General features: G+C 41.7%; 4 protein-coding genes across 4 annotated transcripts; 1 reads left to right on the forward strand and 3 right to left on the reverse strand.

Moving 5' to 3' along the window:
• Positions 1–1192: 1192 nt before the first annotated feature.
• On the reverse strand, positions 1193–8685 carry LOC117615318 (protein GFS12-like). The gene is made up of 16 exons (XM_034344383.1): positions 8388–8685; positions 8193–8284; positions 5873–8005; positions 5406–5733; positions 5111–5326; positions 4893–4965; positions 4602–4807; positions 4462–4524; positions 4058–4263; positions 3829–3940; positions 3129–3650; positions 2582–2892; positions 2242–2482; positions 2098–2171; positions 1728–1863; positions 1193–1650 (listed from the first exon to the last, which is right to left on the reverse strand). Exons 1-16 carry the CDS (start codon positions 8511–8513, stop codon positions 1501–1503), a joined length of 4989 nt encoding a protein of 1662 aa, XP_034200274.1. The 5' UTR covers positions 8514–8685; the 3' UTR covers positions 1193–1500.
• Positions 8686–9416: 731 nt separating this feature from the next.
• LOC117614901 (ATP-citrate synthase alpha chain protein 2) lies at positions 9417–12598 on the reverse strand. Its single transcript, XM_034343830.1, has 11 exons — positions 12094–12598; positions 11816–11977; positions 11642–11722; positions 11236–11287; positions 10985–11099; positions 10800–10881; positions 10587–10682; positions 10312–10413; positions 10047–10163; positions 9835–9951; positions 9417–9723 (listed from the first exon to the last, which is right to left on the reverse strand). The coding sequence occupies exons 1-11, from the start codon at positions 12367–12369 to the stop codon at positions 9652–9654; spliced, it is 1272 nt and encodes a 423-aa protein (XP_034199721.1). The 5' UTR covers positions 12370–12598; the 3' UTR covers positions 9417–9651.
• Positions 12599–14503: 1905 nt separating this feature from the next.
• Positions 14504–15493, forward strand: LOC117635917 (NAC domain-containing protein 71-like). The gene has a single exon (XM_034370344.1). It carries the CDS (start codon positions 14504–14506, stop codon positions 15491–15493), a length of 990 nt encoding a protein of 329 aa, XP_034226235.1.
• Positions 15494–15783: 290 nt separating this feature from the next.
• On the reverse strand, positions 15784–18057 carry LOC117614577 (structure-specific endonuclease subunit SLX1-like). The gene is made up of 4 exons (XM_034343437.1): positions 17520–18057; positions 17183–17321; positions 16764–16897; positions 15784–16661 (listed from the first exon to the last, which is right to left on the reverse strand). The coding sequence occupies exons 1-4, from the start codon at positions 17642–17644 to the stop codon at positions 16373–16375; spliced, it is 687 nt and encodes a 228-aa protein (XP_034199328.1). The 5' UTR covers positions 17645–18057; the 3' UTR covers positions 15784–16372.
• Between the last annotated feature and the right edge of the window lie 6123 nt (positions 18058–24180).

Raw genomic sequence — 24180 nt, forward strand, 5'->3', positions numbered from 1 at the left:
CAGTCTCCATCAGGGATGGACCCAGGAATTTTATGTCGTAGGGTCATAGTGTAAAAGTTCAAGGCTTGGTGGGGAAGAGGGTTAAAGGTTTGTGGGGGGTGGAGATTAGGGATTTAGGTTTGAGGGTTTAGAAAATAGGTGTTTTGGAGATGAAAATTCGGGAGGAAAAAGCTGGGCAGAGGCTACAATATGTTATGTATTTTTTTTTAAAACACCTGGACCAAAACGACGTTGTTTTGGCCAGGTCTTTTAAAAAAAAATTCGGTGGTCCAAAACTACGGCGTTTTGGCGGAGTTTTAAAAAAAATACGCCCGTCTGGTCCAAAACGACGCCGTTTTGGCCAGCGCGTTTTTAAAAAAAATAAGTCGGGCTGGTCCTAAATGACGCCGTTTTGGCCAGCCTGACCGTTTTGGCCAGCTTCTTTCAAACAGAAAACAGCTTTCCTGTTCATCTTCTTCTTCCTCTGTCTGCAACTCCTCTCTCTCATGGGGTCACACCCCAATTCAAAGGGACCTTCTACCTTGCTTTCATGGAGTCCATGGGGTTGTTTGACCCCATTGACCCCACTGTGGGTCCGTCCCTGGTCTCCATCGTTGCACTGCCGCTATCGTTCACAATCCATAGTTCAAGCTGCGAAGTCATTGTCTCTCATCGGTGCTTGTCGAAACTGATTGGAATTGGCTGCGTGTGCCTTTGACAGTTGGGGATTGGATCAGTTGCAGGCGCTGGGATGGTAGGTGGTTATGGATGTCGCTTGGGTGGTCGGAGGTTGTGGCTAGCACTTGGGTGGTTGCAGGCGCTTTGATTGTTGCAGGCGCTTGGGTCTCGGGACTGTCTAGTCCGTCCTTTCCAAGCAGGTCTCACTAGGAACACCTAAGGAGGTGTTTTTGGTGGGCCCAGTATAAACAGTTCCACTTAAAATTAGAACCAAGTGAAAACAAACATAGGATAAAAATTTGTCTAATCCAATCCAAGCTAAGAAGGTGTAACAAACAAGCCCTTGGTGTTTTCCTAGGCCTCCCTTGTTGCTTATTTGGAGTTTATTGGGCTTCTTGGCTATCTCTGTTTTTTCTGTAGCCTGTGGGCTCTTAGGAAGTATTTCTAGGCCCAAAAAGCAATTTGTTTTCTCCTCTTTTCTTTAAAGAACGAAAAAACAAAAAACAAAACAAGAGGAGAAAATAGAGGGTGTGCAAAAGAGCATAACTTCCATATTATACATTATTTTTTTCTTTTTGCTGTCGAAGAAAAACAGTTTACAAACAATTATACAAAAAGAATTACTTCTAACTACAATCAATGGATTACAATGAGTGGCTTGAGCAAACCACCGCCACACCCCAAACCACACCCCCCCTCCCCCCCTTTTCTTTCTTCACTCAAACTTCAGGATACAAACTTAAAAGGGGAAATATAAATTCAAACCAAAACAATGGACAAAATATACAGCATAGTTTGAAATATAATTAAATTGCCCTCCTTGGCAAAGTTGGGCAATAGTGATCAGCAACATATTCTCAGATAGCCATCTTCTGTACCCACAAGAAACAATCTTGAGAAGGGTAAAATACTTATGCTTGACAAAACTGAAAAGTTTCTTGCTCCATGATCAGCCATGTAGAGTTTTTGGCATGTAACAGCCTGCTGCCCATCCTGCCAAATGGTTTTCATGTCATGCAAATTAGATATGTGCTTAACAAGAAATGGTGATAAAGTGCAGTGTTGTTTACCTCATCACCAGATTTGGATAAAGAAGAAAGTCCAATTTTATTTCTGGCAATCGAAATAATATCTTGGCCCCACACAGAAAACGAAGATATGCCATCCGTATGACCCTTAAGAATTGTGGGCTGAGATGGCCAATTCCTGCATAAGGAGTTAAGTTTAACGAGAGCTTGATAGTGCAATATCATTTCCATGATGCTAGAAAATAAATAAATAAATAAAAAGTACTGGATCAATTTAATGCAACACAATTGGGGCTCCGATCCTCATGAACGTCTAAAACTCACATAGCATATAAGTAAACACAGGGAAACCCAGGGAGATTGCTCCATCCAAATTATTTGAAAGTTATCATTAAATAATGTCTGAAATTACCTTCTCAAGTCCCAAATTCTTAAAGTCCTGTCAAGAGAGCTGGACACAAGTAAATGGTCCTCTGGTGCAGCCAACTACATGAGTAAATGGTAAATTAGTGAAATTAAACTAAAGTGAGGCTTTTCTCAAACTTTTTTGAAATACCTTTGTCACGTATCCATCATGAGCCTTCCAAGAGGCAATAACATTGCCACTCCTTGCATCAAATAACCTACAATGACCAGAACTCAATCCAGCTGCAATCCAAGATGGTGAAGATGCTCCATCTGGTTGCATTTTGTCAGACCCACAGGAGCATATGGTAGAAACAAGGGAAGGATAACCAGACTCCGTAGAATCCCCCCTCCAAAGGTGAAGCTTTTGTCCTCGGACAACGTCAATGAACCTGTAAGATTGAGAAAACATTAAAACCTGAAACTGCATGAAACGTTTCCTGGTCTATATCAGCTTGTAATGGGATATCTGTGCAACACTATGTATTTACCTGAGAGAACCATTTCCAGTGCCAACTACAAGCTTTTCACCAAATTCTGTCTGATGCATACAAGTATACAAGCTACCATCAAATGCGCCGGTCAGTATTCCACCGGACAGTGTATTGGAATTGAGCATATTGACGTGGTCCACATTGACCCTGGAGGAAGAAGATGGAGGGCTTGCACTATGTGCAGAATCCACAGATGGTTCAGAATATACTGAAATTAATTTCCCAGTTCGGCTATTCCAAACATGTATTGTCCCATCACAAGACGCAACTCTTCCACTAGATGACAAGACACAAATATCGTTCACAACCTAAGAGCCACAAAAGCAGTTAGAGACATGTGCATGACCATAAGTATCCAAAAGCAGAACCAAACTCGGATCTGAAATATGTGCATGACCATAGTTCCACGGCAATTATCAATGTGATTACGAGGAATCACATAGTTTGGAAGGTTTCAATTTAAGCACATGAGAATAGTTTCAACAGAAAAAGGCAAAAAAGAAAACAAAAAGAGAAAAAGTAATGCGGAATAGGATAAACAAACCTCCTCATGGCCATAGTATCCGGATACACAATTAATTCTAGTCAGCTCCCATTTCTGAACAGTTCCTTTGAACCCTGCACCAATCCCTGCAGTAAAAACCGTACATTCATCTGGACAGACGGCTAAATACCGTAGGGCCCCAGGATGCGCACGGACTGAGTATATGACAGATGCTCTGATCTTCCATGGATGTTCATCTTTCACACCCCCAGCACGCCCAAGAAAATCAGGCCCATCCCAGCTAGCAGCTGGACTAGGGAACCAAAACCAGGGCTCAAATTTTAAATTTGATGTTGCTGCATGCATTTCAGCTGGACTCTGATGCATTTCAAATAACCGTTTTTGAGGCATCAAGTTTTTTTTGGCACTTCTAGACCCTTGTGATTGCGGAATTGACCATCCAACCCCATTGAGCAACAGCTTAGCAGGACTGTATTCAGAAGTTGAGCCCTTTCTGAATGCATTTCTTTTACTGAGTACAGTGTCTGAACCACTTCGAGACAATTCTCCTGTGTGTTCCCACTGAATCAAGACAGGTTCAGAATATGAAGTGCAAAAGGTGTGGGTATTGTATTGGTTGTCCATATATCTTATCCGTGTCTGTGTGTGTATTTATGCATGTTGAGAGGGAGGGAGGGAATACACGTGAAAGAAAAACCCTCATATTAATGAAATGGTTAAAAGAAAAATGATTGTGTACCTTCCAGTTATGATACTGTAGGAGATATTGCTCAAGTAATAACCATGTTGCACAACACTGACGAAGCTTCTCTATGCCAAGAAGGGATGCAAAAGAAGGATACAAAAGCAACCTGCCAACAGCTACCAAATTCAACACATATTTGAGGAGGAATAGAACATGTGCAAAAATTATATTCCAGTGTAATCTAGTAATTAAGCAGATTAAATGAACTGAGAAAAGCACTTACACAAGGTCCATACGACTTTCAATCAGAGCCCCATCATTTTTTGGCTTTGAACCCTTCAACCTTCTGCCAAAGGAAGTAGAAGCATTGGCAGTTTTTGGTGAGAACGCAAGCTCATCAAATAGCTCTTTAAGTTGTGGCAAAACATGCAATGCTGTCAAATCCGGTCCTATCCGCTGACAAAATGCCATTAGGGTTGTAGCAGCAACCTGGACAAGAGAGGCATTATAGCATTATGGGAAATTACAAAACACTGGCTAGTATGTGAGATGCTTGAATGGGAACTTTTGGGGTAGGATGGAGGTAGAAGGTATGACACAGGTAGGATATAGAAAAATGCAGCCTTTGCATCTGGGGGACACTCATTGGACTTTTAAAATATATGCATGTGCATGCAGGAACATCACCTGAAGCACTCTATATTCTAAACTTGTCTGCATAAGAACCAGAACATGCAGGCAACTTTTATCCTGCAAAATATAAACATTCTATTATTTCCAAGAACACTCAGTTTTCAAATTAAATTAATAAGAATCAAATCCCATACTTCAATTAGCTCCTTTGCAACCACCTCCCTTGGCAAGAATGCAACTAGGCCATCTATTGTCATTAAACAATCAATAAGTGCGAAAGCACTCCAGCTGTGGACAGGCTCAGGTTTATTCATACGTGAAATGTCAATGCAGGAATGAAATACATGTTTTAGCAATGGTAGCATCTGTCTGACGATGAAGCTCTCTCCCAATAGACCACCTGGAAATTGAAAACTTAAAACGCTTACAAGAAGAACGTGCCAATTCAAGGAAACATTATTTCACAATTCATTGAACAAGAATACCAATTCGAACCAGCACATCAATTCCATCACTACTGAGACCTTTCCCAAAGCATTGAATCAGAGGCAAGATTGTCTGGGGCAAGAATGATAGTTAGCGTGATAATCCCAGTGAAAAAAATTACACTTCTATGAGTGTTTGAATGTCTTTGTCTAAGACAGCTTTGCATAATTTTTATTTTATTAAATCACAAAAGCAAGAGTTTTGGGGTCGGTTTAACCTGATGAGTGGTAATAGGTATACCAAGCTCTTCACTTGAGCCAATCAGCAGCACGGAAGCGGCAGCTGCTGAACTCTTATGTGCAGCAGCATACAAGTTCAAAATCACAAGAGGATGTACAGTTTCTAGATATGCTTGTTTGCCAGTTTGATTCCATATCTCTTGAACAAAAGAGTCTTGTAGAATAGAAACCTTTAGGTGTGAATAACCTGTAGTCTGAAACACAGACATCTATAAGAAAGAGGTTCCAAAGAAAGTTCCACACAAAAATGAAAAAATAAAGCTCAAAACTAGCCTGTAAAATCCTCTGGATGGCGGGCAAGACTATTCGTTTCACTGCTTTAGGTGTCAAATTTTTGATAAATTCTTTCAGTAATGTATAGGCCCATTCAGCTTCAGTATCTGATAAAGGAGTAACCAAAAGCGATAAGCAATAAGGAGCACACATTTCAGCAGAAAATGTTCCCATTGCCTTCAGGACTCCTTGCTTTGCAAAATTCGCAGCATAATGAAGGCAGGATCCACCTTTAGCCAGAAGCTGAAGGGGGGCAAGAAACAAGTAGGATGCCTTGACTGTGGTAGGAAAATAAGGTGATTCCAAAAGACACTTAGCCGATGGTCTCCTAATTTTTGTTACCCAGAGAGAGAGAGAAAGAGAGAGAATGAGAGTGAGAGAGGGCAAGGGAAAATAAGAATATCTCATTGTATTCACAACCTGGAATAACATATAGTATCGAAATTAAAAATGAGAATAAGTAATACCTCATGCAATCCTTTTGAATGCAGGCTTCGACAAGTAATCTGGTGTGAGGAGGAAGTTCATGTATCAGTCCAGGTAATAAACCACTGTCCAAGTACACGGCCAACGAGGTTGGATCAAAAAGTGGCTTCCTCAAATGAAGTTCTGCTAAGAGACAACCAACAGAAAATATGTCCCTTGCAATTTCTTCAGAAAATGTCTTTGAACATGATGATTTCTGTCTCCAAAGCAATAGCTCTTGATATCCACTGGAACCTTCATCCAACACCTCAACATGCTCAAGAAGATAATTTGTATCAATATGTCGCAACCACTGGTTTTTCTTGGTGTCAGATAGAGTTACACTTTTCTTAACATACTCGCCCGATGACTCTTCTACAGGAGCAATGTCCTTCACGGAGTCTAGATGGTAGCCATAGAGGGCACTCAAATGCATAGCATGTTCACAAAAGGCAGATGCATCTTCTAAATCTTGCAAGTAAGCAGTTTCAAACAGGACAGAACTCTCACCACTTAATTCATTCATTTTCCCTTGATACAAAGCTGACCCGTTGGTGCTATCACATGGTTTCGGTATTGCACCTCGACGCATAGGGTGAGGTTGAGTAAAAAGCTGACGGCGTCCCGTTGATCTTGGCATCATGGGCTCTGATGAAGGAAGCATTACATTCTTTGCAGCAACAGCTGCCTGACCTAACATCTTGTAACCAAAGGTGATATCAATCCAATGATGGAGTTGGCGTGAAACCCGGTCGCTTTCTAAAGCATCACGATGCAATTTAATGAATTCCTCAGGACCACATGCCCATGAAGGTACAGCCAAGTCAGTCATACCAGCATGAAGTGAATGAAAAATTTGGGGATCGCAGTAAAACTCTGGAATGCACTCATCAGGGGTCCATTGATAGAGTCTTTGCATGGTAGAAGGATATTCATTAGGTTCATAGACTGAGCGAACAGCCATACGTAGGACACTCAAAGGTAACCTCCTTGCTTTATAACTGCAGACAGCCAATTCAGAAAGACATTCATCAGATACATGATGTGGGAACTCTGATGTTGAATAGGTGAAGTCCAACTGTTCATCACCTTTAGCCAACCTCCATTTACTCTTGTTTAGATCCCGCCACCCTGCATCTGAATTCTCATCAGGCTTCATGCTAAAATCTATTACCCATGGCATCACTGTATGAAATGTGTGGTCACCCCACCTTCGCCCAGCTAATCTATTCAAGATGAGCAGATACTCAAAATTACTAATCTCTCCCCTCCACCATTGATTAAAGTCACGATGCCAGTCTATAGATGGGGAAAGCTTCAAATCAGCATAAAGACCTTGAGAAGGACAACCAGATATAGAGCACCCTACCTTTTCAGGTATAATAGTTGTGCATCTATTACCTCTAGAACTTGGATTAAATCCTACCCCGGGCTTATCACAAATACACAGCCAAGACCAGCATGATTCGGTAAGCATCACACTGGATGGACATATATTGCCATGGGAAACCCCTAAACCATGAATATAAGCTAGAGCCGAGAGTAACTGGTATATTAGAAACCTTATATGCCAATCAGACTTTAAGGCATCGGGACTATAATGGAGAATGTTTTCCAAGGTATGTGGAGTTTTGGGAAGAACTATATCAATATACATGGATGCCTTAACCATCCCAAGTACGGGAGCAATATTTGGATGCCTCAGTGAGCCAGGGAACTGATTCTCATCAAACGACGGTACCCCAAGTAAGTTAAGAAAATTTACACTGTCTCTTCCTGAAGCTTTCCCTTCAATCAAGAGACTAAGCGAGTTCAAAATGTGATCTTCCAGAGACCTGGACAAAAATTCCGAAGCAAGCTCTTCGAAAATGGAGTCTGAACAAATGCCAACGTGAGTAATCGGTGCCAACCCGCTGATCACCCTCGAGCAAGAAAACCTACTGGAATGGTTACAGGTAGAACTCTGTAGAAATGTTTTCGTGCCACCATTTGACAAAGAATCCAACTTTGGTTTTTGGTCATTGTTAACATCTGAACTAACTTCCTCTTCATCTCGAATCACTTCAGAGGAAGTGATCGTATTAGCAATCACACTATCACTGCAGCCTTCAGCATTATCACCTATATATTCATTACTGAAAAGAAAAAGGCAAAAACCCAAAACGTTTCTCATTCTCCTTGATCATCTTAACAATAAACAAACCCACAGACTAATTTCGATTCGTTTTATACATCACCAATGTGCTATGAGTATCGTTGCAATATTAGTAATTATATCACAATTAGAAGAAGAAGAAACAAAGTGAAATTGATTGATCTTACACATATTTGGTCAAGCAATCTTGTTCATGACTGGGCAGATAGCTTAGCAAAAACTGAGGAGCTGAAGCAGTTTGCCCACTTGAATTCCACAACTGCAAAAACCAACTGCTTGAGCATTGAGCTTATTTATACAAACAGAAACAAATGCAGAGAGATGAGAGAGAGGGGGGGTGGGGGTTGGAGTTGGAGTTGGACCTGAACGACGGCAGTGGAGCCGAAAGGGAAAGCGGAATCGGAGAGCCCGTAGACGAAAACGAGCTTTTCGGAGAAGTCGGATTGAATCCGACGGTGGAGGCAGTCGAAGCACATTTCGTGCGCCATGTTCAGGATTCTTCCTTCTTCGGTTCTTCTTCTACTTGGAAATTTCTTCAATTTTCTTCTCCATTTCTTTCTTTCTTTCTTTCTTTCTTTCTTTGGAGCTTTTGGTGTCTCTCTTACCAGTTACCTACTTCGCTTCAGCGCTTTGATCGACAGGTGCGCTCTACTGGGTTAATAACTGGAAAAACAAACCAACCCCCAAAAACACTTCAACGCCACGTCACTTCTGTTTTTTCGTTTTCTTTTTTCTTTTTTCTTTTTTTCTTTAATTCACTTATGTACGAACACGAAGTTGTATTTACCTTCCTACCCATCTTACGGAATAAAGTTGTGTTTTTATTTTTATTTTTATTTTTTAATGTATGCAACAAAAGAAAATATATTGTACATTACTAAATAATGTTCCATTCTTTTGATCAACCAAAAAATATGTTGCATTCTACGTAAGAATACAGGATTCGAACTTGAAACTTCAGCCTCTTTCAAGATTGAAGTTAGAAGTGTCACTAAACCAATTGCTGGTTTGTAAATATATTGTATTTTTATTGTTTGGGAAAGTCCTTCCATTTCTCTTACCCTTTTGATAAAAGAAAAAAGGTTCCCTTTGCACTTAACGAATTACTCAATACATCAGTCTAGTAATTGACTGAACATCAAAAGATGACGAACCATTAGAATGAGAATTAGGCAAGTCGTAAACTTGAACACATTAAATTCAACGTAATAGGGAATTCTCCAACAAGCAATTAAGTTAAGAATTAGTTACATATTTCTAATCGGATAAAAATAAAAAAATACCTAAAGAAAATGGCTCACATCCTCATTTCTTGATGATTTCCATAATTTTCTCATTTTATTATTACTTTTTTTTTCCTTTAAACTTAAAAAAGGTGGAGACAAAGGAAGGGTAGGAGGGAGAGCAACTATTGATTTCTAAACAAGAACATGAACACTTAAAACAAATGGAATGTATCAGTCAGAGACTCACAAAACTAGAAAGATTGGAAATTTTAAATTATTTCGGCTGTGGTCTCATCTTCCAAAGACAAACTCACAATACACACTTTTTTTTTTTTTGGCCAAATCATAAAACACACACTCTGAACCTCCAAAACTCATACAAAGAGCCAAAAATATTTTCTTATTTTTCACCCATGATGCACTCAATTGCTTGCTTGCAAATTCCAGTCATTGTTGCCTCGGGTCCATAAACCTGCATTGCGAATAGAACAAGCAAAAAACATTCATTTAGTCAAGCTGCTCATTGAGAATTAGGCTTGTTAGAACTGGTATCATATGACAAAACCAGAATTCCATTGCATACCTCAAGAGGAACTCCAAGTTCCTCTCCCAACGCACGCATCTTTGCCAAACCAGTTTGATAATTTGGACCGCCCCTTCTCACGAAGATATGCATTCTTGCTGCTTTTAGCTTGGATTCCTTTCATGTCACAAAAGATATAATTTGAGCATACAAAACAAGATGAAACCAACAAAGCCAATCTCTGATATATGAATGTCGGAACGTGGCGGTACCTTCTCTCTGAGGGCTCTAATGATTCCATTAAATGTAGCAGCAACATCTGTGAAATTAGCTATACCACCTCCAATAATAAGAGCTCTTTTCTGACCATCTGGATCAGCAGTTGCACACTGCAAGATGAGAACTCAAGTAGTCAGGAGAAGTAAATGAGTGCCTGCGTGTAAAAGTGTGTGTGTGTGTGTGTGTGTGTGTGTGTGAGAGAGAGAGAGAGAGAGAGAGAGAGAGAGAGAGAGAGATTTCATGAAAAGAGGTTCTTACATCAATCACAACTCTCGCATATTGCAACACCTCTTCCTCATTTGGAGCTCCACTATACTCTGCATAATTTCCGAGTTCTGAAGCATAACCCAAATCTCCAACCTAATTCCCACAAAGATACCAAAATATTAGGATATACCACCAAACATCTACAACGGTTCCCAACGTTCAAAGGAACAGCCATGATTTGTAAAGCAGGCACTGGAGACCAAAATTTGAACCAGCCGCTACAGGGAGAGTAAAGACATATGGTGAAACTGCATCTGGCTACTCACAGTATCAGCATATATAACACTTGCACCACCTCCAGCTACCATGGTCCAGATGCGTCCTTTTGGGTTCAACACGGTGAATTTTAAGGATGCACTTGTCTGCAATATATATATGAAACTTTAGCACAAGCCACAGTTAAAAAATACCATGAATCCTTATATTAAACTGAAATGGATCGTAAATTTCTTTTATCCAAAGAATGGTTAGGGTTTTACCTTTTCATCCAAAGAATGAACAAATGTTTCTGTAGAACTTAAAACTCTACCAAAAGGCAGTGGAAACTCCACGTTACCCCATCTGAACAGCATTACACAGATTTGTAAGAAGGTAATTCAAACCAAAATTCAGTAATTAGAAACAGTAGAATTCAAAGATTGCAAAATCTTTAACGGAAGCTTACTTATTGAAGTTCTTGAAAGCAGCAGTGTCATCTAGCTCCCCCCTCATATCCAATGGATAAGGTTCACCATTAACCAAGGTAAACGGGTTCATTTCCAGGAAGCTAAAATCCAAATCTGCAAACGAAATCAAGAATTCAAATAACCTCAGCGACAAGAGAACGTACATAACTATCATATATATGAAATCAAGCTAATCACGGTCTTACACTGTAGTAAAAACATAAGTTATCTATCTTTAGACATTGCATACCCTGAAATACAGTGAAGACGCCCTTTATGAAATCCCCAATTTTGTCTCTGACCTGTAACACGCCAGAAGTCCCAATACGGACAAAACAGTTTGTCAAAGAGAAATAAAATGCTGATATCAAATAGAAGCTTATTAACATGATTAAAGGGCACTACACAAGAAATATACCTACGAAACTCATGCTCTTTATGCTAACAGACTTCAATCTACAACTATATCTTAATGCTGCTGTAGCCAGTCAAGAAGTTCAATTTGAAATAGTCCAGTGGTTTGGTTTGGTCTTCATACTCAAACAGTCCACATTCTTAAGCTATATGCTCATATTTACTACATGCTAACGCATTTGCAGCAACATAACTTCAAGCTTAACAAGAATATACATGAGAAAGAAGAGTATGAAGCAAACCTCCAATGGAAGAGTGGCAATCAGTGGAGCACAAGCCTCATTTGTCAAAGACTTCTCGGTCGGAAGAAATATAGTCTTAACCTATAAAACATCACAACAAACATACATACAGCAATTAGGACCCAAAACCAACACTCAAAGAAACCAAAATGAAAAGACACAAATTTGCAATACCTTGTCCCAGTTCTCTTCAATTTCAATTCCTCCACACTCCGAAAAGCTCAATGTCGATCCAAGCCTTTCAGAAACAATCGAAAGGTAAAATTCTTGATCATGAGGCATAAATGGCTCCACTATAAACGTCGTTATAGGCGCCTTACAGCCTCCCATCTCAACCTTTTTCCAAATTCACACAAAATCCATTAAACAAAACATCCAAAAATTCAATCTTGAACAATTGGGTTCGCAACAAACGATCAAAATCAGAAAGTAAAAAATCGGATGGCAATTACCTCTTTGCCAAGACGCTGCTTCACAAACTCGGCCACCTGAGCCATATCCAAATTGAGAGCAACAAGGCCACTCTTCCCGCGCTTCCCGAACAACATATCGGGCTTCACCACGAGCCTCGTCGACGACAGCCATGTCTCCGTGTTCGCCAACTCAGCGATGTCCGTGGACTCGGTCACCTGAGCTGAGTTGATTTGGAGGTCGATTCCGGCGACTCGTTTTAAGTGTTGTTTGAGCAGCCTCTTGGAGTCGTATTCTCTGATCTTCTTCCGAGCCATTTGGATGGTCGGATCACCGTGGCCAAAGAATTCGGGTCGGGTCTGATCGAGTTCTGGATCTGGTCTGGTCTGGTCAGGCGCGGTGGGTGTTGATACACAAGTCGATTTGCGAAGGAAAGAGAAAGTGCAGTTGGCAGGTGCGGCTGATGAGTGTAATATATTTGGATTAGATGGTGAAGGCACACGCGCGGCAATAGCTCACGCCTTCGACGTGACAGGGGAGTGGATTGGCGCGGTAGTTGGCTGCATCAGGAGCGTGGCGGGTGCTTCAAGGCAGATAATGTCGAATTTTGGAAGTTTCTAAATCCTTCCAACAACTTTCAACAATAATTTCTTCATCAATTTCATCAACACTCTCAAACACTTTGAGCACCCTTGTTTTTCTAATGGTAAATCAGTTATTACTAATTTATGTGTTATAATTTAGATGAGTGATAAGGTTTTCTCAAATCTCATCAAAACATATACATAGAGTTTTTATTGAAAGATCTTTATTTGAAAGACACTTTTATAGGACCCACTCCCCATTATATTTCACTAATCCAAACAGTATATTTTATAGATATTCATTCAAATATCATCTCTACATAAAATCACTAAAATTCGATATCATTTGACCACTCAATTAAAATATTAAAATTTAATTACTCTCTTCAAGCATCTTGCTCATTGATTTTATTTGTCTCAATTAGATGCCTTAATGATTTTCAATTTGTATGATTTTTTGTGAGTGGCTATACTATTTAAATATAATATATCTAAGGAGTATAGCCGCACGGCTATATTGCGGTCCTTTTCTTAATTTTATTTTTCCTCATTTTTGGCCAAGGCATGGAAAATTATGTTGAAGAAGAGACATGATTAATGAATAAATTTGGTGGATTTCCATGACATCTTAGTGTGTGTGTGAGTTTAGACTATGTACTCAAAAAAATAACAACTCTCTTTTTCTATACTATTATTAATACATCAAGATTCAACTAATTTAATAAGGGTTATAACCTAGACATTATTAATGAATAGATTTGCTGAATTTCCTTTAAAATATTAATTTTTTACACAAATCTAAACTACTCTAAAGTACAAAAGAGAGAATCTAACACTGGTGAAAGGGGCAAGCACACTGCCTGATCTAAATGGTCTAACCCATATATACTAACAAGATTAGTTGCTCATGTTCTTAAACTTATCAAGAAAAAAAATTCAGAAGTTTGACATCAAGGAAGGAGTTTTGAAATAATAATGAAGAAACATCATATAATTATGACATTAGATAAATGTAATGATGATGAAACAGAGATTATGAAATATGGGAGTCGATTCTATTAATTTATTGGCAAACAGTACGTGAATATGAAATCCTAAGCATTTAAGATGATCTCAAATCAAATTATCCTACCACATGAAATAGTTGTAAATTTGAATATACAATTTTATTAAATTGCTTAAAAATAATTTAACTCTTAACTTTTTGTTGTGATTTTTTTTTTGGAGTTGATTTTTACTCATACCTTTTTGATTTATTTTTCTGAACAAAGTTAAATTCTACAAACACAATGTTATTTCACTTAAAAATGAAACATTAAATAAAAATGAAGCCACAACACAAATTGAAGCAGCAGCACACAAAAAACAAAAAACAAATAAAACAAAGATGGAATTGATCTCTCTCTCTCTCCCACTAAGTACTAACTATTCGGACACGATCTCTCTCTCTCTCTCTCTCTCTCTCTCTCCAATATTAACTCTCCCACAATAAGCCGTTGGATGTCAACGGTACTATTATCTGGGCCGTTGGATCTCAAAGTTAAAAGTTGACAGGCACTACTTCCTTAATTACCACAACTGACTCTCCGAATTTCTCTCAAATTAAAAATAAAATAAAAGAAAAGGAGTTTCCAGATTCCGTGAGTGAGATGCTCGAAGCTAAAAGTTGACAGGCACTAGTTGTTTAATTACCACATTGATTTCGTGAGTGAGATGCTCGCCAAGGAAACTTATAAATAGCAGTGAGTGAGATGCTTTTTGTTCGCAACAACACTCAGAGAAATTCAGACAAAAACTTCACTTCAAACTTGAATTCTCTTCTACTCTCTCTTTTCTTGTGTTCTTTCATTATCAGCAGCATCAAGCAATGGAAGAGTCTCTTGTGCCGTTCGGTTTTCGTTTCAGACCCTCCGATGAAGAGATTGTGGGTTCCTTTCTTTACCCGTTTTTGGTAGAGAGCAAGCCCTTCATGTCGCTATACAACAATTTCTTGCATGCCTGCAATCTCTTCGGCAACAACACAGAGCCTTCGGAGATCTGGAAAAAATACGGAGGGCCGCAACTCGTTGATACAGACTTGTACTTCATCTCCAAGCTCAAGAAGTTAACCCCCAAGCGGATGGATCGAAGGATTGGCAACGGGGGTACTTGGAGCGAAACTGAATCCTCCAAATTGGTTCATGAAAAGGTCTCTGGAAATCCCAACCCAAACCCCATTGGCCGAAAGAGAAAGTTTCGCTACGAGAATAAAGGTTCCGAGGATCACACAGGGTGGCTGCTAGATGAATATAGTCTTTTCGATGGTCCCAAGAATGACTACAATCAACGTAGTTACGATTTTGATTTTGTCATTTGTCGAATGAGGAAGAACGATAGGGTCGGGATCAAGGCAACAAATCTAAAGCGTGGATCACAAGATAAAGAAGAAAAGAAGATGACCACAAACAAAAAGATGAAAACAGATGATCAAATGGGATCAACAGAATCATCATCTCAACAAGGCTGCTCTTCTAGTCCAATTGGTGGTGATCTTGTGGGCTTTGATCCCATTGATCTGACAATCTTTGAGGAAAATACAATGGCCGACATGGAACAACTACTTGGTGAAGCTTGGAGCCCAAGTAATTTTGAGGATGCAGTCTCTTATGATGTTGATCCGATTGGTGAAACCCAAATTAACTTTGAGAATGAGGAAAATACGATGGCCGACATGGAACAACTACTTGGTGAAGCTTGGAGCCCAAGTAACTTTGAGAATGTGGTTTCTCATAATGTTGATCCGATTGGTGAAACCCAAAGTAGCCAATTGTCTAACTGGTCCCAAGCGATATTAAATCAGCTCCTGGTTGGTTTATAAAGAAATAATTCTACAACTACAAGTGATGGCTGTAGCTCTCTAATTTTAAACGTGTGCAGAGAACTGAGTATTGATGAATATATTTGTACCACGATTTTTATCGGCTTTAGTTTCTTTAATTGTGTACCTTTTTGAGTTATCAATGAACTGATTCTATTTGTCTAGTAAATTTAATCTTAATTTGTTAATTTGACCAAATATTGCTAGCTAGTTGTAACTTAAAATTGCTCTAATTAACTTGGAAACACCAGTATGCCAACAAAGAATTAGCAACACTTCCAGTCTCTTAATTCATTGAAGTGAGTAAAAAAGATCTTTTATTTCATTCAAACTGTAAGACTTTAACCAGAAGGCTATTACTATATATTACAAATTCCTCTAAATTATTCTACCAAACCATAAAATCATCAAACATATTAAATGGCTTCTGCATAGGGGATGGGTTGTCAAATCTATTACCTCAGCTCCACAAGGCCGGAGATAGCTTCTGCTGGGAGACTGATCATCATCTGCAACTATAGCTGTCGATTGTTCCCTTGCAGGTCGGCCCAAATCAACACTCATGTCATCAGAAGATGCACACAAACCTATATCTTTAGTTACTTCTGTGTCAAATGAGGCAGTGACATTTGAAGATGGCATTCTCACTGGCGATGCCATAAAACCAAATTGCTCTGTACAATCCTCTCCTACTACTTCACTGCATCCATATGCTTCGTTAATTATCTTGCCAGTATCATCCTGCTGATCATCTGCTGAACTTTGAACTATAAGATCTGATCATGTTTCTTCTGTCATGTACCATCTTTCATAGCTTCATCACATTCTTTTCCATTATACCACTCATCTTCTCCTACTTCCTTACTGCATCCATGTACTTCATTCATTCATTCTAATGCCACTATCACTCTGCTGATCATCTGCTGAATTATGAGTCCTGAAGTCCAATAATGTTTCTTCGGGTAGTGTACTGGAATTCATATCTTCATCACATTCCCTTTCATGACACCACTCATCTTCATTTTCCAAAAGGTCATCAGACGGTTTAGTACAGGAAGGAAGCTCATCCATAGAGCAGACTTTGACCTTCATCTGTTCCGGAAGTCGTGGACAACCAGCAGAATGTTTGGTGTACTGGGTTGAAAAGAATTTTACAGTGATGTTCAAGCTGATGATACATAGAAACAATATCACTTTCCATCAATAACAGCAAAAGCATATGTATACATTCATCCATTCACAACTCACAAGGAAGATAACAAGATGATACCTCTGCCAAGGAGGGAGAGTGAGCATGGTGTATGCAAGTTTGATCTTACTGACAAGCCCTCGTGGTGATTTAAAGCTTGCAGCAGCCTGCCTAACCGCCTTCGATACAGTTGGGTGCTGCCAGGCCCATTCAAACTGCAAAGTTCCAAAGGGAACATTAGAAAGAAGGTCCCAAATTTCCAATTAATATCAATCCTAAAATAATAATAAAAAACCTTCAATCCCAATTAGTCAAATCTGGTGCTTACTCAAGACGGGTCCCAATCAAGCTGGAAATATCCTCAAATGACACATAATTATCAGAATATAATTCCCAAGAAATTTGTCCCAATCAATCAAATTAAAGACACAAACAGATCATACAGAGCAATCCATAGACAAGTTATATGTAAAGAGAACAAAAGAAAGAAATGAAGAGACCTGGAGAGCAGAAACGTTAGTTGGGAAACCATAGATGCACAACACCATCTCCCATGGACGCTTCCGCTTCGTTCTCCAAGCACCTTGCGCTATTTCACCATTGTGCTGTCTTATACGACGCCGTGGGTTCACTGTGAATCTGTATCAGAATCACCCAAAAAAGCACAAACAAAGGCACAGAGTTCAAGTGGGCTCTCTTATTACTCCAAGCTCTCCAAGAAAGTCTCAAACTTTAAAGAAGTTCATATCGAAAATGTTCAAATCAAGATTGATCTTATTATTCTCAACAGACTGGGAATTTGAAAAAAGAAAAGAATTAGGGGAAGATGGAAGGTACCCAATATAGGTGTGGCCTTTGTAGCGGGGGCTGCGAGAGCTCAACAGATAGCATGCGAAGAATCGTCCTTCTTCTGCTTCTTCCTCCTCCGCGATTAGGGTTTCTGGGATTTCTGCTTCTTGCATCTCTCTTTTCAGGCGTATCTTATTAAAATGCTGTTAATCCAATTCGACCGTTGGATATATTAACCCGTATTTCACTGTTTGAACTCTACGCCTCAGATTCCGTTTTCTACGGTCAGGATCTTGCAATGGTACTTAGGGAGTGACCAAGTTTTTGCCACGTGGCCGGTTGTTTCTTGATCAACCAAAAAAAATGTTGCCACGTAAATAATCTTCAAACTCTGGGTTCGGTTCTGTTTATACTCGATGTGGCTTGGGTTCGGTTCGGGTTTGGGAAGTCCTTGGTGGGCGCGGTCTCGGAGCCTTCTGATAGCAAAGAGGTAATGTGTTTGTTTCTCAATCTCATTGTGCTAATATAATTGATTCCAAACTGTTATTGTTAGAAATTGGTGTCAAGATGTTTGTATGTTGAGGAAATTAATTGCAGCCATGAGCCATATATAACTTCAAAAATCATAATGGGCTATTGGGAAAACAAAGAATCTTATTCTTGGATTAAATTTTCAGAAACCAGCCATCAGGAATTGGGGCTTCCGAATGCTTATCTGCCATATTTGAGAATGATTCTTTCCTTAAAAAATGCTCTCAGAAATCTCTCCTTTCTATTTCCTCTCTGTTTGAGGGTCCTAATCCTAAATTTTCAGAGGCAACAAGGCATTAATGGGACAGTTCTAACCCTAAACTTTTTACTTTCTTTCTACTTCCTCTCTATAACATCAAAAATCATAATGGGTTATTGGGAAAACAAAGAATCTTACCCTTGGATTAAATTTTTATTAGATTTGAACAAATCTCCATTAGAGATGCACAGCATCACATGCTATCATGAGCAGAGATGAAACTGAATGCGTTTGAACCTTTGAACCGTAACATAAGAGAAGGGGGGGTGTGTTGAGGATGTGGATGGAAAAAGTTACCAATGTTTAGTCGAGAATCGTGGTAAAAGGCCTGTTGTATAAACTTTATATGTTGAATCCAAATTCCTAGGCTATGGTATGAATTATGTTGCCTCTATAATGATGAGTGTTGATGCGAAAAAGTAGTTTGACACGTGGCTCGCTCAACTGAGTGATATTGTGTCTTCGGAAGGGAGTTTGCCTTAGGAAGATGTAAGTTCCTGCAAAAGGACACGTTCGGTAAGGCCTTGGAATACCGGTGTGGTACCGGCCGAAGGCTCTCCGATGCTTAAGTAAGTACGATTTTAGTAAATATCAGATTACAGATCAAGCGGTAGCGTACCGTTGATTTGTCTCTCTTTCCTTTTGAGGATAGGGGTCTTCTTATATAGGTCTTGGGAGGCGTGCACTATGCTCATATTTCCGATGTGGGACTGTAGAAGCGGATTGTGAGCATGACGCGTGTCCTGCAAGAGTAGAGTCAAGATGTACAGCTTCGGTAGGGCACATGCCGAAGGGTTGTTGCGATTAATATCGATTCTGTCCACGTGTTTGGCAGTCATAGGTCGTTTATTTCCGATATTAACAGTAGTCCCCCAAGTTCTCTTCCGAAGCTCCTTCGGAAGGGAATTTAGTTCTCCATGGCAGTTCGAAGGTGCCCTGCCGTTCGGCAAGCTCGTTTGGAAGAGACTCCCCTGAGACCCGAAAGGTCGTCGATGCTGAGGGGGGTGAGGGCAGAGAGACGCTTCGTCTTCCGTGCCTGGCGTGCTGAGACGCTTCGTCTTCCGTGCCTGGCGTGCAGTCGACGTCGCCATTCACCGGGTGACACGTGGCTAGCGAAGCCACGCCTGACGGTCGCATTTATGAGCCGTTTGGTTTCCCGAGGCATACCGTTGCAGCCCTCTCCCTATAAATAGAGGTTGCTCCAGGCGTAAAGCTCACTTTGCATTTGAGAGTTGACGCGAGAGCTCTGTGTAGGCGATTTTCGAAGAGAGTGAACGGCAATCCAGGCGATTTTCACAGAAGTTCTCGGCATTCAAGGCGATTTCCGAAGACTACATTCGGCAGTCAAAGCTCTCTTTAATACTCAATGTAAGGTACCGTTCGGTACTCCCAAAATACTCTCTTTATTTATCTGTACGTATTTTCATGGCGTAGGCTAGCCGATTGTTAGTAAGGTTTTCCTTCGGTGGATAAATTCAAATCTCCCTTACATGCATCTAGTTAGATATCTTTCTATTATGTCAGATTGCCCAACTTTCTGATTGATTGTTAAGAGGTTCAGAGTTTAGATTGATATTCTGAGGCAGTTGTTCTACTACTACCTTATACATTGAGAAAAAGAAATAAGAACCACATGCTACGCATTGATACCATTTAAGTGTAGGAAACAAGTTTTGATAGATCACTTGATGCCAGATTGGTGGACATTAGAGGTAATCTCAAAATAAGTTTCTCAGAGTGGGCAAATGTTTTCTTTTTTGGGTTGTTTTATTATTTAAAGCAGACTGCTATATGTTTGATGATAAGACAAAAATGGTCCTCTTTTGTTAAACTGAGTATTCTAGTATGTATTCGGCGAAATTTGTTCTGGGTACTATCTTATTTTGAGTTCTTTCTGTTAGGTTGTCGCAAAAAATGCACGTTTTGAACAAAGATGGAGGAGCAGAAAGGGAGACAAAGGAACATCACATGAGAAATTACATGAAATGTGTCATTTCTTTGATGTTATTCTTGTTGACGTCGAGGAAAGATCTAATGAGTTGCGACAGGAGGAGTTAGTTCTCAACATGAGCTCTTGCCCTTTCGTATTTCCTAGAGTCTAGTTGAAAATGATACTCCCTATGATTTTAATGCAGTGAGATATCTTTGGAGGGCCAGAGGATGTTGAATAGTTACTTACCTCTACTGAGAGAGTTCATTCCAAGTGCTACTTCGGAGATTGAATCAGATTTATCTGCTAACAGCACCAAACAAGGTTGTTTTTTCACATGTAATTGACTAGTCTTTGTTATGTCTGTATATAAAAATGGGGTTGGTGGCTTTTGCAACCCAGTTCATATATCATTGCTCTGGTCTATTATTTGGGGAAATTGACTTATAGTATCAATGTAGTATCCCTGGATCAGCATCTTTCTTTTGAACCTAAATGGAGCTCTTTGCATAGTTATTGTAATCAGGTTGAATTTAACAAATTACTCACCATGGTGATATGAAGCAAAAGCACGCCATGATCTGTTGGATTTGAAGTATGCTTACCTGAGCCTCCTACAATATCATGTGATAATTTGTCTGCATTGGCTCTTAGTTCTAATCCTATATATCACTCACGCATCAAGCACCTCGACATTGATTTCCATTTCGTGCGCGAAAGGGTGCAAAGGAATGATCTTACTGTCCAGTATATTCCTACTGAAGAACAAGTAGCTGATGTCTTTACTAAAGGACTACATAGTCCTGTTTTCTTGAGTCATTGTGCAAACATGAGGCTGGGCAACCTAGAGCTGGGTTTGAGGGGGAATGATAACAGTAATAGTTAGCTAAGAGTTTGTTAGTGTTGGCACGTGTGGCTCACATGTCACAGCTGTAATTAGTTAGTCTGTTAAGCGTTAGTTATAGGCTAAACATCTTATATAAAACACAATCTCTCTGTAATTGTTCATACGATTGAAAATCAAAGAAAGCAAATTCTCTCTTATTTCTTGAGTTCTTCAATATTCATCTTCTTCCTTCAGCCTCAATTCTTCTTCCTTATACGCCTTCTCCCATGCCGAAGGAAGACACACTTCCAAGGTCGAGCAGACCCAGCGTCAAAGCGACTAGCACCAAGGCAACCACGCCTTCTCCCATGCCGAAGGAAGACCCACTTCCGAGGTGCCGGACACCTGCCGAAGCTCCCAAATGCCAAACCTAATCTCCAGGACACGTGTCGCCACCACAACGGCTTGCACAAAGTCCCACATTGGAACTTTGTGCAAAGCTCCCACTTTCACTTCCCTATAAATAGGGAACAGTACCCAGGTAAAAAGGAGAGACCATTCCCCTACTTTCACTGTTACTCTGCCAGAATTACTACCTGTAACTGACTTAGGCATCGGAGAGCCTTCGGCCGGCACCACACCGGTGTCCGAAGCTTAACGGTTGCTTCCCCTCTTTTTACCTTCTGCAGGTCTTACCAATCCATTTCACCCAAGGGCTTCAGCCTTCTTCCCTGCTGAAGACCTAGTACCTCTAATCACTAAGTTGGACTCAAATAGTGGCCGAGCCATTTTGAGCATCAACAGTTTGGCGCCGTCTGTGGGAATTCGACACTTGAATCCCTTTTTTCTCTATCAGCCCAGCTGGCTCCTTCACCCCTCAGGCCCCGTCGCCTCTTCTTCACCCCACATCCTGCTATGCCGACCGAGGATAGCCACGATACCCAGCACCAGACCCCCCACGAGGGTACTTCCCGAAGGAAATCTCCGGGAGACGCCTCTCTCCGGGAGACGCCTCCGTGATAGTATGACTAAGATGTCGGAGAAGTACGAGCATCTTCATACCCGGAATGCTGAGCTAGAGCATGACTTTCGTGTTCTAAAGCGGAACCAGGAGAGGACTCGCGCCCAGGATGCCCAACAAAACCTGACCCAGAACGTTGGGCATACTCAGCCGAACCAGCCAGCACATTCCAGCCACAGCGCCCCGGCCCAATCTAGGCTCCGCAAGGGTAAAGACCACCTTCATCCGGAGCAACCCCAGTCACGACCCCTTTGCGTTCCCCCACCAAAGGACCGGCCTCATGAGCCAGTCAGGATCTACCAAGATTGCCGGGATCGCATCTCGGACCGTCAGCCAAGGCCGATCCCTATCCCTGTCAACCTCGAGGACCCAAGGGTGGCACACCTGGGCCCATCGCCAGCCCCCGTCCGCGTACCTAACGGAGAAGGTGTCGGGGACTCGGATAGTTGGGAATTCTATAATTCAGAAGATTGGGAACATTCCCCAGCCCCTGTCTATCCCACCCCCGGGCCTTTGGCGCTTGAAACTCTTCCTCATGCCGACCCGGCTATGAGGCTTCTCTTCGAGAAGGTCCGGCGCCTGGAAAGCGAGCAACATCGCAGCCATCAACCCCTCTGGGCGAAACCACGGCCAGGGCCTTTTACCGAGCGTATCCTCCACTACCACCAGGAGAAAGATATCCAGCCACTCCGCATCGCTTTCTACACTGGCACGGAGGATCCTCTCACCCACATCCACTCCTTCCAGTCCGCCCTTGGGTGCAAAGGCCTTACTGATGAAGGCATGTGCCTCCTCTTCCCTTCCACCCTCAGCGGCGCGGCCCTGAATTGGTTCTACAGGCTCCACCCCCGCACCATCAACTCCTTTGATAGTCTCAAGCAGACGTTCCTGGACCATTTTATGATCCAGACTGATCGCCTATACTCTGCCGACGACTTGTATATGCTTCGGCAAGCTGAGGACGAACCCCTTCGGGAGTATGCAGCTCGGTTCAGCCATGAATACTCCCGCTGCCCAGACACTGACGATCGCGCTGCCTTCGGCGCTTTCAAGAGCGGCCTCCGCGAGTCCAACTTCCGCTACCTGGTTCATAGCAATAGTTGGAACACATATACCGAGCTGATGAAGCAGGCGGCGATCCACGCTAAGGCTGAATACTTCAATTCCAAGCGTGGCCCAGCCAACCTGGCGCGCAACACTTTTGCCGATCCTCCACCTGCTTCAGCACCCACCCCAGCCCCACCTCAGCATTCTACCCCTGCCCCGGTGCCCAGGACAACCAACAACATAAGCGGAAGGATAGCTACCAGCATTCCTTCGGCAATAACAAGCGTGGCAGACATGGCAACCACCACCAGTCTAGCGGAGGCAACCCTCCTAAGACCAATGATCGGGCCCCTCTTCCCTTCACACCCAGGCCCAGGTTCGAGGTTTTCACGACCCTCAACACCACCTATGAGAACGTCCTGGTGCGTGAAGCCCCCATCATCCCCAAGCCACCCCCCCGGAGACCATCCAACAAGCCTATGCCAAACACGGGGGTCTTCTGCCGCTTTCACCAATTCAGCGGCCATGACACCGAGTCTTGTGTTGCGTTGCGCAACATAATTGAAGGGCTCATCCGGGAAGGAAAGCTAGACAACTATGTCCACAACATACCAGCCCCGCCTAACCCTCACCAAAGACAAATCAACATGATCTCCACGATCAGCGGAGGCCCTACCCTGGCTGGCACCTCCAACAACTCCATCAAACACTATGTCCGCTCCACCTATGCGCACCAGGTCTTCAGCACCGAGCATGGACGCTTGCCGAAGACACACAGATCTGGCTGGGCCCCATTACTTTCAGCGAGGAGGAGGAGCGTGGTGTTATCCTCCCCCATGACGACCCACTCATTATCCGGGCTGACATTTCTAACTTTGACGTTGGGCGTATCCTGGTGGACACTGGCAGCTCGGTCAGTGTGATGTTTGCCGAGGCCTTCAATGAACTCCAGGTCCCGCCTCACCTACTCGACCGAAGCATCACACCCCTAGTGAGCTTCTCGGGCGATGTGGTCCAGCCCATTGGCAGCATCCATCTCCCTATATCAATCGGGGCCGCACCCCAGCGGACGACGATCACTACCCCCTTCCTTAT

This window comes from Prunus dulcis, chromosome 1 (genome assembly GCF_902201215.1).
Source record: "Prunus dulcis chromosome 1, ALMONDv2, whole genome shotgun sequence".
In the NCBI taxonomy this organism is placed as follows: domain Eukaryota; kingdom Viridiplantae; phylum Streptophyta; class Magnoliopsida; order Rosales; family Rosaceae; genus Prunus; species Prunus dulcis.